The sequence below is a fragment of the Sturnira hondurensis genome, unplaced genomic scaffold (assembly GCF_014824575.4).
Source record: "Sturnira hondurensis isolate 20B ecotype Veracruz unplaced genomic scaffold, ASM1482457v3 Scaffold0021765, whole genome shotgun sequence".
Taxonomy (NCBI): domain Eukaryota; kingdom Metazoa; phylum Chordata; class Mammalia; order Chiroptera; family Phyllostomidae; genus Sturnira; species Sturnira hondurensis.
Window position 1 is genome coordinate 311,549 of NW_028094396.1, and position 15,234 is coordinate 326,782.

At 47.8% G+C, this 15,234-nt stretch overlaps 1 protein-coding gene across 7 annotated transcripts in view; it reads left to right on the top strand.

The window, feature by feature from the left end:
* Positions 1 to 15,234, top strand: part of KALRN (kalirin RhoGEF kinase) — a 706,454-nt gene that overhangs the window by 268,668 nt on the left and 422,552 nt on the right. For all 7 annotated transcript variants that reach the window (XM_037033686.1, XM_037033687.1, XM_037033688.1 and 4 more), the window contains exon 5: positions 2,246 to 2,758. In XM_037033686.1, coding sequence (XP_036889581.1) covers positions 2,246 to 2,758 — 513 coding nt within the window. The remainder of the gene's footprint in view (positions 1 to 2,245; positions 2,759 to 15,234) is intronic.

Below are 15,234 nucleotides of genomic sequence, written 5' to 3' on the forward strand. Positions count from 1 at the left end.
GGCAGTTCCGTGAATGCGCAAATCAGGACAGTTGTTTGTGGGGGCAGCTTTGTAGTCTGGGTGAAGTGCCTTCAAAAGAGTTTATAACCATTGACCTCGTAATGCTTATTGGGGAAAAAAAAGCTAATATAAAAATGAAACAAAACCTTTCTAAAATGTAATTATACAATCATAAACAAATAAAGGTCTACATACCTTTATGAATGATGATGTCCATTCATCATAGTGTTATTTGCAATGATATACATACATATATATACATCTCCACATAGACACATGTACACAGACACACAGATAGAGTATATATAGTTTTTATTCTGACTATCCATTAATTTTAGTGACTAATACACAAATACTATGAAGCCATTAAAAATCATATTTAGTTATATGTTAATTACATCTCAATAAAATCCTATTTAGAAAAATAGAGTCTTTGAAAAATGCTCAGGAAATATTGTTTTAAAATGGCTGGTTATAAAATAGTATGGGCATATAATATAAAATTTGGTTTTTTAAGTGCATATATGAAGAAGACTGAGAGACTAAAAACGTTAGTAGATTCTTAGAAGTAGCTAGATTATAGGTGGTTTTTATTTTCTTCCTATTTTCGATATTCTTTTATACTCAGGGAGAACATGTTATTTTTTAAGCTAATTATCCCAGACAGCAATGTGTCCCCTGAGAATTTTTAATGATTACGTATCGGATTAAATCAGTGATTTAGGAAACTTCGTTCTGGTCAAACTCGAGCTTTCCCCTTCCTCCGAAGGCTGGCCCTCATCTGCAAGGGGATGGACCTTGTGTCCATGTGCCTGTTGGAAGGCATAGCTGCTCTTAAACTTGCAGTGACTTGTCACTCCAGAGCCTCCCCCAGGCCCAGGAGCGCCTCTGCATGGGGTGGTGGCCCCAAGGGTCTGCGACGGCGACTGAGCACAGCAACCCGACCGCCTGAGCCAGGCAGTTCTCACTCTGTTTAACTAACAGGAAAAATCGGACTTGGTATGAAAGCAGTTCTTCTACTCTCCCAGCACTGCTACCCAACATTAGCAGCCCTGCACTTTTGTAGCTCTGGCTTGTTTATACAGAGGCAGTGATAGCAAGCCTACCTATTTAGAACCTGAAAAGATCCAAAGTAATCTTTCTAACAAGGCCTGAAGGTTTGCTTCCGTGTAGGTGCCTGACCCTTTCTGTCTCCCTTCATCCCAAGGGGAGCAAGCTTGTCTCCGCCTCCTAAACAAGAAGTACGGGAGAGAGAACTGGGGCCTCCCACGCGGAAGAGTATTTATAAACCAGTGCCTTACAAACAGCCAATGAAATACCACATGCAGACTGAGAGTACAGACAGTCAACGAATAACTGGTGAATATAATCACAGGGGACTTCCAGGATGTGGTAAATTTGGAGCCAGGTTTGAAGGGGAAAGTGCTCTAGAACAGAGCTGCTCCAAGTTTAATGCACAGAGTCTCCTGGGGGTCTCGTCAAATGTAGGTTCTGATTCAGCAGATTTGGGAGAGTTCTAAGATGCTCCCGTTCTAATAAGCTCACAGGTGGTCTGAAGGTTGCTGGCCCTAGGACCACACTTTGAGTAGCAAGGATCCAGACTAGAAGAGGTTTGCAACACTGGCTGCACATTAGAATGACCTGGGGAGCTTTTAAAACTACCCACGCCCAAGCTCCAATCCAAGCCAATTAAATCAGAGAAGGGTATCTGCTACCAGGGAGAGCCTTGGTGTGGGGCAGAGGCCTGCCCAGCCTGAGGCAGGAATAGACTCAGATCCTCGCAGCACGAGTATTGGCCCACACTGCTTAATGCAGCCATGATGATGTCCTGGGTCATGGACCTGCATGGGTTTCTAAGCTATGGATAACTAGGCCTCCAGGCCCTGGGTCTGTTTTACTTGCAGCTTCTCCTGCTTCTAGCATCTGAAGCCCTAGTGCAGTGGACTGGGGAGTAGAGAGGAGGAAGACGAAGGCAGCAGAGACTTAAAGGCAGCCTTTCCTGGAATGGCAAATGGGCAGGTAGAGAGGCTTTTTGATCCAGTCAGCCAGCCTATTGAAACTGCTTTCCTGGCTGAGCTGTGGCTAATGCCCAGTGAGCCACGGGCTCCCCAAGGCAGGCTGTGATCATTATTATATGGACTTATCTTGGCCTTTCCCCTTGACTTTCCTCCTGACTACTGCTGTCCTGGTCTTCCCCTTCCTCCCCCTACTTCACTGAGTCTCCCTCTCTGTGTCTGCCCTCCAGACGAGCATGGTATCTGTGGAAGGCCTCACAAAGCTGGTGGACCCCTCCCAGCTAACTGAGGAGTTTGATGGCTCCCTGGACTACAACCACGAGGAATGGATCGAGCTGCGGCTCTCCCTGGAGGAGTTCTTCAACAGCGCTGTGCACCTGCTCTCACGCCTGGAGGACCTGCAGGAGATGCTGGCCAGGAAGGAGTTCCCTGTGGATGTGGAGGGCTCTCGGCGGCTCATCGATGAGCACACACAGCTCAAGAAGAAGGTGCTGAAGGCCCCCGTGGAGGAGCTGGACCGGGAGGGGCAGCGGCTACTGCAGTGCATTCGCTGCAGCGATGGCTTCTCAGGGCGCAATTGCATCCCTGGCAGTGCTGACTTCCAGAGCCTGGTGCCCAAGATCACCAGCCTGTTGGACAAGCTGCACTCCACCCGGCAGCACCTGCACCAGATGTGGCATGTGCGCAAACTCAAGCTGGATCAGTGTTTCCAGTTGCGGCTTTTTGAACAGGATGCCGAGAAGGTAGGAGGGGAGCACGCTTACCTGGGGCTGGGGTTTCAGGGAGGGGGCATGGCTTTTTAGTGAAACTGCCAGTCCAGCTGTCTGTTTTTTTTTAAATGCTTACCGGTGTTAGCTGGTATACATTTACTGCAATCTTATATCTGGCCACTGATCACTGACTTCTTAAAAGCCGCTTTCCAAAGCTGGTTCTTCTATCTTTCCTAAGCTATACAGCTTCTCTATGGCTATTGCTCATATAGCCATAGAGAAGGTTTCTCCACAGTTGAGTTGGAGAGTTCCAGATTGGCCCTGGGGGGAGGTCAGTGTGACTTCCATTCACTCCTCCACCATCTTCCCTCCCCTTAAAGCTCTCTTTATGTAGTGTTTATTATGCACCCAGTACTGTTCTAAGCATTGAGTGTAAATTAACTAATTTTCATCCTCTCTAGTCCTATAAGGTGGGTGTATTATCATTATCTCATTTTACAGATCAAGAAACCGAGAGGCTAAATAACCTGGCTTAACAGGGAAGTGCAGGATGGCTCCAGGGTCCATGCTTTTCCCCACTGCTGGTCATTGCCTCTCTCAGGACATGTAGTGGATGATTCAAGCTGGCTGAGCAACAAAAATAACAATACGTCACCAGCCACAGTACCAAGACTTTGTGATTATTGCCGTGCAGTGTACTCATCTGCAGAGGCTTATTTAATCTGCATGGCTTTTCCATCCTTTGAGGTGCATGGTGGTGTCTCTGCTAAAGTCCAGGGAAATTTAGAACTCCTTGATCTCGGGTCTCCAATGGCAGACTTGATGTATGAATCCAGTTCTTTCCAGTTTGAAGTATAGGACTCTTCTGAACATCCCACCTCTCTTTTGAAGGTTTTTCTTGGGGGTTCAGCACTTTAGCAAGGCCCCATTTTTCCAGCAGTGAATTTCCATAGCTTTCCCTTATCATGGGAGATACGAGAAAGTGAAAAGAAAAAATATATCACGTAGTGCTTCTTTGCTGAGGACGCAAACACATCTTCTCTAGGTTCTTTTCAAGCTAAAGAGAGTTTACTACTATATGTGCTTTAGGGAGAATGAAATGCCTTCCTAACAGTTCTCTGAAAATAACGTCTATGCAAATGCACGGTGCTACTCTACATCTCTCAGGAAACTGTGAATTTTACAGATAGTGTCTAATATAATGGCTTTCTGTCTTTTCAGAGCTCATGTTGAAAATGTCTCTAGATATTTTTAAGTGATGAGGTCAGGATATGAAACTCTATATAATGCTGATCCTAATTTATGTGAGACTGTCAGCGTAGGTATAGCTGGAAGAAAATTCACCACAATGTTAATAGTTTTGATTTCTAGGTGCCAAGTTTATGGTTAATTTTAATTTTCCCATATAAATTTTATGTATTTTCCAATTTTTTATAATTATAATCAGAAAAAAATCAATATATGCCACTTTAAAAGAATGTATAGTCCTTTCTACAATAGTACTTTGGCCATCATTCAAGCCAGACTTTGTAAGGGACTTGTAAAGGGGTTTCTTGCATAATCTTAGGAGTTGCAGGGTTTTCCCTGACCTTCCTGGGGGCTCTTTGCACAGTGACCTGGCAGCCTGGGTCTGACCCTGGCCTGCTTTGGGAAGGGCCACTTGGAGTACAGAATCCTGTCACTGTTCACCAAGTGATGAGACACCAGGTCAGGAGCCAGCAGCTCTATAAAGCCAGCAGCAGATACTTTGGCTCCTGTGACTGGTGTTAGAAAAGTCTGAAATATCTCCTTTTTATGTGGCGTCTCTTCTGCTCAGGGGCAGGGAACCTACTTTGCAGCCTGACCTAGGTGACCATTTCAGTGATCCATGAGCAGAAGGAGAGGCCGGAGACAGTTCTGCCTAATTGTATTTTAGAGGCACTTCAGAGCATTCCTGAAGCTCAAGGATATGGGAGAACTGCACAGGGCACAGACAGTGCCTTCTCAAAAACAAAACAAACAACATGCCCTTAGCACTCAGAAGGTCTTAGTAGGGAAGGCTGACTTTCTAGAGTCAGACAAATGCCAGTCAGCCAAGGAGTAATTGCTGCCCCAATGAGGGGCAGAGGATGCCCCAAATGCATCCTCTCAATACATGCACACAAGAAACATATAGCCCTGGCTGGTATAGCTCAGTGGATTGAGTACAGGCCTGCAAACAAGAGGATCTCGATTCGATTCCCAGTCAGGGCACATGCCTGGGTTGCAGGCCAGTTCCCGGCAGGGGATGCATGAGAGGCAAACCATACATTGACATTTCGCTCCCTCTCTCCTTCCCTTCCCCTCTAAAGATAAATAAATAAAATCTTTTTTAAAAAACAAGCATATAGTATATTATTATTCCTCTTTTACAATTGAGGGGATGAAAGCTCAAAGCAGTGAAGCAGTTTGCCCAAGATCACACTGCTGATTACACAGAGCCAGTATTTTGGTGGTTTCCAAAGCCCACCCAAGCTCTTATCCAATAACTGTACTGTCCTCTGCTCCTAGGACCTGCCTCATACTACCACTGAGCACTGCTTGCCGGGCCCGAGTCCCCTGGCCCAGGCTTTGATGACTCAAGAGGAAATCTGAAATCTCACCTCCTAATGCCCATTTGACAGCAGTGGCTCAACCGTTCTGTGCTGTAGAAACCTGGGGACCCCATCTTAGAATCATATTTGTAAATGTACAAAATATATAGGCTGGGAACATGATTGCTGAAATACAGTTTAAAAGTTAAAAAACAATAACATATGTACTTTTAAGAAACACATTAAATAGTAAAATCTACTTGAAGTCTCACAACAACTGTAATTTTGGAGTAGTCATGAGCATAAATGATATTTTAGGGCAAGAGCCCTGATGCAATGTGAAAATGTGTATGTTTCTACTGATGTCAGAGCCTCAAGTATTGCTAAGAGTAGTGTAGTTTGTTGCTTACATTCATAGTTGAAGTGAATGCTATATGTTAGTTAGAGGGTAGTGAAAATAAAGGCATATTTTCCCCCTATCCAAGTCATGATCCCAAAATGCAACACTCCAAGTTTAGGTTCCATGTACCATACCTTAAAAAGTGTGTGGGTGTGTGTGGTGTATAGAGGGGGAGGGGAGGGGAGGGGAGAGAATATCGATTATAAAACAGAGGGAATGAAAAGATGGTGGGAAGAGAGCAGCCCAGGACTCTTTTGACATAGGGCCAGTGGTAAAAATGCCGCTCAAGCCTGACCCAGCTGCCACAGAAAATATGCTGGGTGTGGGGAAGGAGAGAAAAACATTGCTTCAAGATTAATTTAAGATATGTATGCAGAACTAAGTGCCTCAGCTCTCGACATATTTGGTGTTTTTGGAAGGGGGTGAGGGGGTGGCGGTTTGGGTGAGGGCTGTGCATGTGGATGGATCCACGTCTAAATGAGGCATGAGGAAGTGGTTACTGCGTGGGCCACGTCTGAGCCTCCTTTCTGCTGGGAGGCTTGTCGCAGGTCTCTGATTTCAGATCCGGGAAGCTCTTGGCACCGGGAGGACTCTAGTGATCATCCAGCTCCTATTTTTGTTAGGGGGCAGGTGCAGAGTCTCCCCTCTGGCCCTGCGGGGTAACAGGCTGTTTTCCAGGTTCCCCCTTTGCCATCTGGCCTTGGAGAGTGAAGCCCCCTCTTACCACCTTCCTCGACCTCTGTGATGACTCCCTGCCTTCTTCATCTCGGGGGTGGTGGGGAGGGAGCCATTATCTCTCCCAATTAAGCATGTATGGAGGAGCGACTCTGTTCCAGTTATAACTCATAAAGCAGGGCACCTATTCATTTAATAAACTTCTGTTGAGTATCTGTCATCAGCCCAGAACAAGGCACTGGAATAAAGACAAGTAGGCCAGAATTTTTGCCCCGGAGCAGCAAGCTGTCACAAACTCCTGTTTATTATTGTTTGTGCCTGCTGTATGCATCACACTGTCCTAGGTACAGCCTCTGTGACTGGGGAGTTTTAGAGAATGGGGTATATTGCAGCTCAGGACCGACAGGACGGCCTTACTGAACAATTTGAGAGAGGGCTGGGTGACATAGAGGTAATGTGAGTAACACACAGGGCATCTTGCTAGAAGATGAACACCACTGCCGTGGCCTTGTGCCCTCTGGTCTGTAACTAATGGGCCTGTCCTCCACTGTGTTCACAGAACACAGGCCAGGTCGCTCCTCATTAGCCAGGCACAGATTATGGCTCTCTTTGCAGCCCTGTTTCACAGCCAACCGCCCCCTCAGCTGCAGTGGAACCTGTGTGATGCAGGTGTCTGCCCTGTAATCACATCCCATTCCCAGAGAGAAGGGAGGTCTCTTTCCCTTTAGGGGGAAGATTATGGTATTAAGGCTCATTAAGTAGACTCAATGTAGATGTCCCCTTGGAAAAGGGAAGGCTGGGTGCTAGTCAGTGGAGGGTCCTCCCTAGCCCCCTCCCCTTTCCTATGTTCCCACCTTAGAATGATACAACTGGAAGAGACCCTGATATAGAAAAGTCTACCTCCCCCACACTGTAGGAAACCCAGCCTTGTCATCCCGGAGACAGCCATGTGACCTTACTATGCCCATCTATGTACTAATGCCAATGATGAGTATCAGAAAATACTGTAGCTCCCACACAACCAGCCTTCTGGTCTGGGGAGGGCCTGCAGTCTTCCAGTCTTTATAGGGAAAGAGAAGTGCTTAGGTCTTCAGTACCTAACTGGTCTGATGGAGAAACCTTTGTCTACTTTGCTTCTGAAGAAAAGAGGCTATACCAGTGTCTACCTAGAAGACGCATACCCTAGTCTTGCCTGAAGCCGTTCCAGAAAGGAGTATATTCCCACTTTCCCACTGCAATTCTCATGGAGAATTCCTGCGAGTGGACATAGCTACCCAAGGAGGCATCCAGTATTGGAACTGTGCTCATTATTGCTTTATGCAGCATGTTGTGTTTATTTCGCGGGTAAACCTGTTCTTGGGACATCCCCACCCATGGTCTTCATCACAATGCTGGGAAGGATATTTAGGCGCCTACCTCCTCTGTGACCAAGGCATCTGCCCAGAGGAGGACCTCTCACTTGCTTACAGCACAGGTGTAAAACGCAAGGCCTGCGGGCTGAACCCAGCCCTCCACCTTGTTTTATCCAGCTCAGTACCTTTCTACCCAACAGCAGCATAGAGCTCCTTGCCCCTAGTTAAGGAGTAGTTACATTTATACAGACCTAAAATTACAACTGGCCCTTTGAAGGCAACCACAAGGCTGATGTGGCCTCCAGTGAAAATGAGTTTGGCACCCCTGGCTTATAGGACACTGGCCTCATCACACCACCTTTGGGAAAGCTCCCTTTAGGAACCTAATTTTAAATGCCTTCCTTTATACTCACTCTTACGTGATGAAATTCAGTTCACCGATGTGTGCCATGTTTGTGCTGAAATGGAGCCATGGTACTGGAGGTTCAGGTTTGTCCTGGGGTGTCACCAGTGGGAGACCTTAAGTATATCTTTGACCCCTGACCCCCAATTATATTCCCAATGAAACAAAGATGAAGAATTTGGGCTGGCTTCAGTGACTTTAGACTTGTCTTCTGCTTCCTCGTGTGCTATTCTCATGCACAACACTCTCTTTTTGCAAAAACACTTGTCAGCGGGAGAAGTGGGCAGTGGGGCATGTGTGTCCCTGATGGTGGTGGTAGAGAACAAGCTCACAAGTGGACAGGTCAGCATCTCCAGGACAGTTTGATGAAGACCCCCACCCACCCCAACCAAGGGTGCCCGCCATTGCTCCCCCTTGGAGACTTGCTGCACTAAATGATACCTAAGCCCCTCTGTAGCTCCACACTCCTGTAACAGGTTTTGTGTTTTTGCTATTCATTCTCCCTGTGTGTTTATCGGAGGCTCTTCTCTCTTCAGAGTTGTCACTTTGGATGATGATGGAAAATAAGAAGCTTTTCTCAGCAAATACAATAATAATCTGCTGAGTTCTTTTCCTGCTTTAAAAGAAAATAGCCCAAGCTGCTGCCCAGGGTTGTTACGAGAACCAAATGGGATGGTGTATGTGGAAGTGGCTGGTACCATGCCCAGCCCAGCATAGCTGCCCCTAGGCATCAGCTTCCCTGCCTTCTCCCTGCATTATTTCAGTCGTGATTTACTCTTCAGTCCTGCGGCACCTGCTGAGACCATGCAGAGTGCCATTGATGCTACCTTTGACATGAACTTGCCCCAAATAATTTTCAATGATCCCTAATGGAAGAAAATCAAGAATTGAGCTCTGAGAGAAGTTGGCAGTTATGATGTAGGTTCGTGGGGGCCCCTAAAGATCACTAGGTTGTGTGGTGCCCCTGGGTGAGACACACGAGAGGAGCACCCAGGTCAAATTGGGCTTGTAGTTGATGGGTCAGGTTTGGGAGAGGTGCCCCCAAGAAAGGTCTCTGGAAAAACAATGTCTGTTCTTGCAGCAGCCACAGAGGGAAGCAGTTCTCCCCAGGAGTGTGTGCTTGCCCCTCCCCCTGCACCAGGCACTGCCCCTGCTGCTGGTCCAGGAACCGCACTCCTGTGAGTCACTGCTCTGCCCTCGGGTTCAGGGAAGCTCAGTGATTACTGGCCAACAAAGGGAACGGAGCAGATTTTCCCTTGATTCTCTCTTGAGTGACTAGGTTTCACTGTGGCCGCAGGCTGGGGGCTGAGGGAATCAATGAATGTGTGGTTGTTGACCTAGAGATGATCATAACTTTCACTTCCCATTTGCCAATTCCTTTACATTTTCAGTCTTGCTCAGATGGTTATTTTTCTATTTATGTGTGTGTATTGTTGGTTGTGCACTTAGGCTATATAAAAAGATATGACCAAATCGTGCAGGATAGAATAGATCACAGCTCACCTCCTCTGTGCCTTTTGGGGTGTAAAGTGAGTGTGTTGTTGGTTGTGCATTTAGGCTATATAAAAAGATATGACCAAATCGTGCAGGATAGAATGGATCACAGCTCACCTCCTCTGTGCCTTTTGGGGTGTAAAGTGAGAGTGGGCAGCAGCAGAATACATTTTGGAAACTTCTGAGACACTTGTCACCTGCTGCTTTGTATTATAGCTAAGAGTATATTTGTCATATTCTCCTGCCAACTTGGGGCCAGCAACACTTCCTACAGTCCATCTAAGAAATACGTCTATGCCTTTTGATATTATTGAAGGTCTATGCAAATTAAATGTTACTTTCATGTTATTTGCTATGAGAAAATATTTATGGGGCTCACTGGGTGAAGGGCATCGCAGTAGACAGCAGGGCTCAGAGCCGAGGGTTACAGCGCTGTCTGTAGGTTCTGTTAACCACATTAGCAATTCAGGACATCCCCAGGACGCCCGTCACTGGGCAACTGCTATTTCCTACCCCCTCCCTCCAAGGCATAAACAGTTCTGATCACTCCCTAGGGCCCAAGGTAGGACTCAAAGCCTGCCTGGGGTAATGAGGACCAGTGTGGCCAGTGGTGGAGGAACTGCACTCCCTGTCCTTCCTGCTGGACCCTGGCCCACTGCCGCGTCTCTTCACCACAGCTCCAATCCCCGCGCCTCTCAGGCCAGCAGTGAGCATAACTCCATAGTCATTTGTCAAACTGAAGTGCCATTGTAGTAATTATAATACAGTATTTTCTGAATGTTGGCTTTTAAAGTGTTCTCACACCCTAGATCTTAAGAGATTTTCTGGTCCGCCCCTTCCTTTTACGTAGAAAACTTTGACCCAGAAGCAGAGACCCACCCAGGGTCGTCCATCAGTGTGAGTCATCATTTGGTCTTCCATCTACTTTGTGTGGCTGGTGTGAACATAGGGAAGGGAAAACTGAGACTTGGTGAGTTTGGGAGATTTGCCCAGGATAGGGAAAAGTAGGCAGGATGGTAAAGTAAGCCCTCTGCTCTGAGGCTGCCCCCAAGTCTCCAGCACACACACACCACACCTTGTCCTGCAGGAGAAAGAATGCACTTGCCAGCAACCTAGGAGGTGGCTGGAGGAACTGGGAAAAATGAAGGGTAGAAGTTACCTGACCCGTGTCCTGGCTGTGGCTGTGGTAAAAGGGCAAGCACCCAACAGGCCTCCAGGGGGCGTGCCAGCAAGTCTCTGGGATTCATTGCCTGAGCCCTTGGTGTTGGGAGGGAGGTTGCAAAGAGCTGTGACCTTTGGCAGCAGCCAGAAGGGCAAGGTCTTTATGGTTGGTTTGTAATTTCCTGCTTTTTTATTTTAGAAACTCTCTGGTGCCCTCTCAATCCTGCTCTCCCTCCTCTTCCTGGGACCAAAACCCCCGCCCCCTCCACCCCCTGTTCCCTGGGCTCAGGGTGAGGAAGTGTGTCTGTGTTCCAGCCCAACGTAGGACACGGTGTCCTGCATTATTTCCAGCCAACTGATCCTGGGAATCTCTGCTTACTTTTTCTCATTTCCTCCTCTTGAACATTAGAAACATGCGATTCCAAAAATAATCCCGCTCACAATGTTCTGCAGGCTGCATGTGTGAGTGTTTTCTCCCAAAGCTGTTTTCCTCCTCCTTGCAAACCTCTCTCCCTCGCCTGCATTTTCAGCCCCGCTGTCTGCTGCGGTCACCAGGCCTGCACCAGGAGTGTGGGTGTGGGAGCAACCGGAGGAAGGAACACGGGGCATGGGAGCTTGGCGTCCTCCCAGTTCTGTCACGAGGGCTGGAAGGGGCCAGGACCTGAATCATTGTGTGTGAATAGCCTCATACGTCACCTCTACTAGTGAATGGACCCAACAGAACTGCATATACCCCGTGGTTAGCCCTGGGAACTGGGAATGTGGACACTATAGTAACAGTCCTTTCCAGAATTCAGGTTGTCACCCATGGGTTCTGTCCACAGCAGTGTAGGTGATCAGGGCTACGTTCTGATCAGTATACAAGTTGTTTGAGGCACAGGAAGTAACTGAGAAACATTCCCTTGTCAACAGACATTGAGTATCTACCATGTGTCAGGTCCATGGCTAGGTGCTGGGGACCATGTGTCCCCACCCCTGGCACTGGATGAGGGAATAGTGTGGGGGAAATCAGGTTCAGCATTGATGTGATTCTGATCTCTTATAAGAACAAATGGCTTAGATTGCAATTTCCATTTATTTCAGTCTTTCCAATATTTTCTTAATGGAAAAAATTTCAATTTTCTTGAAGACAGCAAAAGGCACATGGAACATTTCTTCGCTCAAAAAGATAAAAACTTTTGGGAAGGTGGAGTTATGAAGTTGACTGAAGGATGGCAGAAGGTAGTGGAACAGAATGGTGAATATACTGTTCAATAAAATTATTAGTGAAATTACAAAAAAAAAAAAGAACAAATGGCTTAGAAATAGTAAGCACTCCAGGGACTAGACCCCTGATACTAAGGCCTCTGTTCTTTACCTGGCAGGGTTGGGTTTGAGGAAACTAGTGTATATGGGGGAAAGAGTGGGGAGTTAGTCCAAGAAAAAAGAAGGCCTGGCAGCTCTGCCCCAGTAGGGGAAGTGGAGGAAATGTTTTAAGTCCCTTTCTGAAGAATGGAAGACTGAAAAAACAATTTGAATCTGTGGCCGAGGGAACTTTTATAAGATTCCCTTCTAGGCATCTTACTTGGAAGAACCCACTTCCTTTCCTTCCCTTCACCTCCTATCCCACTGCACCGGACCCCTTCTCCTTCTTTTCCCACTGCGACCTCTCTTCTCCTGACCTTGTACCTCCTACAGCCTGTATTTACCCACCTTGTTGTGCCTCCATTCCCTCTGAGCTTGGTGCTTAGCTTCCCTTTTGCAGCTCTCCTTCCTTCCTTGGGTGGAGCTGAGGAAGAGCTCCCTGTGTGGTTCAGGCCCCACAGGGAGGGCAGAGAGAACAGGGGCCAGAAGAGCCAGCAAGGGCCTCTGGAAAGAGCACTGGCTTTGCAATCACAGAGAGCTGGGTTTGAATACCCGCTTCGCCTCTCCCTAGTTGATAGGCTATCTGTGGCCAGTTCACCTTCTCTGAGCACCTTCTTTGTCTAGAAAATGTAGATTTCAATGCATGCCTTAGGATTGTTATACGGCTTTATTTTTAAATGCATAGAAAGCATCTAGAATACCCAGTAGGTCCTCATTAGATAGTAGGTTTATGGCAACCGACGAGCTGGGTCGTGTAGATGGAATCAGGAGTGGACGGGAGGCATAAGGAGGCTTTCTTGCATGGCCTGGGGAGGGAGGGTGGAGAGTACGCCCTTGTTCACAAGAAGGATGCTGAGCAGACAGTGGGCAGCATGTGGCAGCAGAGCATGGAGCGAGGTAGGGACCTGGTGCCTGGAAAATCCAGGAAGGGACCTCGAGAAGGACCCAGTCAGTGAGTGTTGGATACAAGGTCTGCTGCTAACCGGAGGAAAGGGAAATGGAGGCGTGTGACGAGGTCTCCGAACACTGTTGCTGAAGATGAGAGTCAGGCTTCCCCATGCGGGCCCATAGGGCTGGCAGACACAGAGTTGCTACAAAGGGGAAGGTCACTGAGGTGCTGTCACTGCTAGAGGAACAACAGAGATGGGGAAACATTCAGCCAGAGTTGGGGTTCAGGGAAAGGGCAGAGCATGAGCAAAAGCATGGGGGCCTTGAAGTCCTGGGTGGGCTCTGGGAACACCCACTGTCCAGTGTGACTACAGCTCCCACTCTGCAGGGCTGAGTGCAGGGGCATGAAGTCCACGTCATGTCGATTAGGGCCCAGGAGCCACAACAGAGGGTTGGAAATCTAGTCACCCCGCTCCCGGGGGCAATGATAAGAACTGGATTCTGGTGAATGTTTCAGGCCCTGCTGGGAGCATCTTAGAATATTAGAAGCTGAGTCAATCATAGGGTCTAATCCTTAACCCAGGCAGAAACCAGCTCCCTTTCAGCCTCCCTCACTGACATGCATTCTTCTAGACTGATGAGCATTTCGGGGTTGAGGGGGCCACAGCTCTGTGAGGCAGCCTGTTACACAGCACCGTTTGTTAGGAAGCCCCCTCCCAGCAAGCCCGGATCTGCCTTTCTGGAGCTGTGGCCATGTGGCCGCAGCTCTGCCCTCTGAGGCCGCCAGAACCAGTCTCTTCCTTCTCACACAGGACAGCCCTCTGGTGACTTGGAGACAGTCGTCATTGATCTTCCCGGTCTTTTCTGCTCCACATGAGCTCCCATCAGCTCTTCTGGTCTGCTTCCATTTGGTGTGGGCTCAACTTTTCAATGTGGCCTATCTGCGACGAGTGTTTCAAATACTAGAAGGGATGGATGGAGAAAGTCTACATTTCTTGGTTCCACTTTCACAAGTGTGAAAATTATTTTGTGTGTAGTCGGTGCAGTTGTTTCTTGTAGCTTAAGTTAGTCAGTCTGAAACCCCAAGATATTTCCACAGAGAATTGCGTTCTGTCATTGAAACAGAGAGATGCACTCTCATGTGTGAATACGAGAGGATGTCTTGTCACATGTACACACCGAGAAACTTTTCCAGTGTGTAAGTGTTGAGTCGGCAGGATTCTGGTGTCCTGAGTTACGAGTGCCCAGGTCAGTCATAGCCACTGTTTCGCAGGGAAAGCCTCACTCCAGAGTTATGCCTGTTCCAGCCCCACCCTTGTGTCCCATGACTCTCCCAAGCAGAGCTGAAGTTTCATGGTCCTATCCTGGGGAGAGCTGGAAAACCCATGGTAAAATGTGCAAAAGGACATCGATTTTCTTGGAGGAAATCTGTCTCTACTTGAATCTCAGAAGGGTTCTTTTCTCCCATACCCGCCATTCCATGTGAGCCAAGAAACCTCACTTTCTTGACCATTAGCTCACCTCCAACCCCTTCTTAGAAATCCTTTTCTAGGATAAGAAACACTCTGCTCCGGGGACAAGTTTCTGATGTGGTGAGAAAAGGCATGCCCTTTCTCGGTACAGAGAAACGAGGGATATTTGGTTTTCTCCATGCAGATCAGGGGGACTGACTGGTCCTACCTCAGAGTGGCACATGGCCTGCCCTAGGAGATTTCCCGGGGGAGCCGACCCTTGTCATGAGATGTCAGGAGGAAGTGCAACCAGAAGGACATAGGATGGAGAGTGAGACTGGACTTGGACATTCGCCCCCATCATCAGGACGTCCTCTTCTGTGCTCTGCACTGTCCACCTTATCATGCCTTTGTCACCACCCTCCCTCCCACTGCCCCTGAAGCCCTGCCCTAGCTGAGTGTCCCACTCAGATGCTACTTTACCTTCGCTTCCCTGTTGGAGGTTGTCTTTCTCTCCTCTGGGCATTTTCCTGTAGCCCTTATTCATCCCACTCAAACTGGCCCCATTCCAACCCATCTTGTATTATAGCTGTATGCCAAATGAGGATACATTTATGCTCAAAGGCCTCATTCCCCCAGTTATATTGCAGATTCTCGGAGATCAGAGCCAGTGTCTTAGACAAGTCTGGGTTCCCAGAGGCATGTAGTCAGCGCCAAATTGAAAAATGGGCGGTGGCACAATCTGTACTCACTAGGCTGGCTGATGGAACCAAACTTTTGGGAGCACTC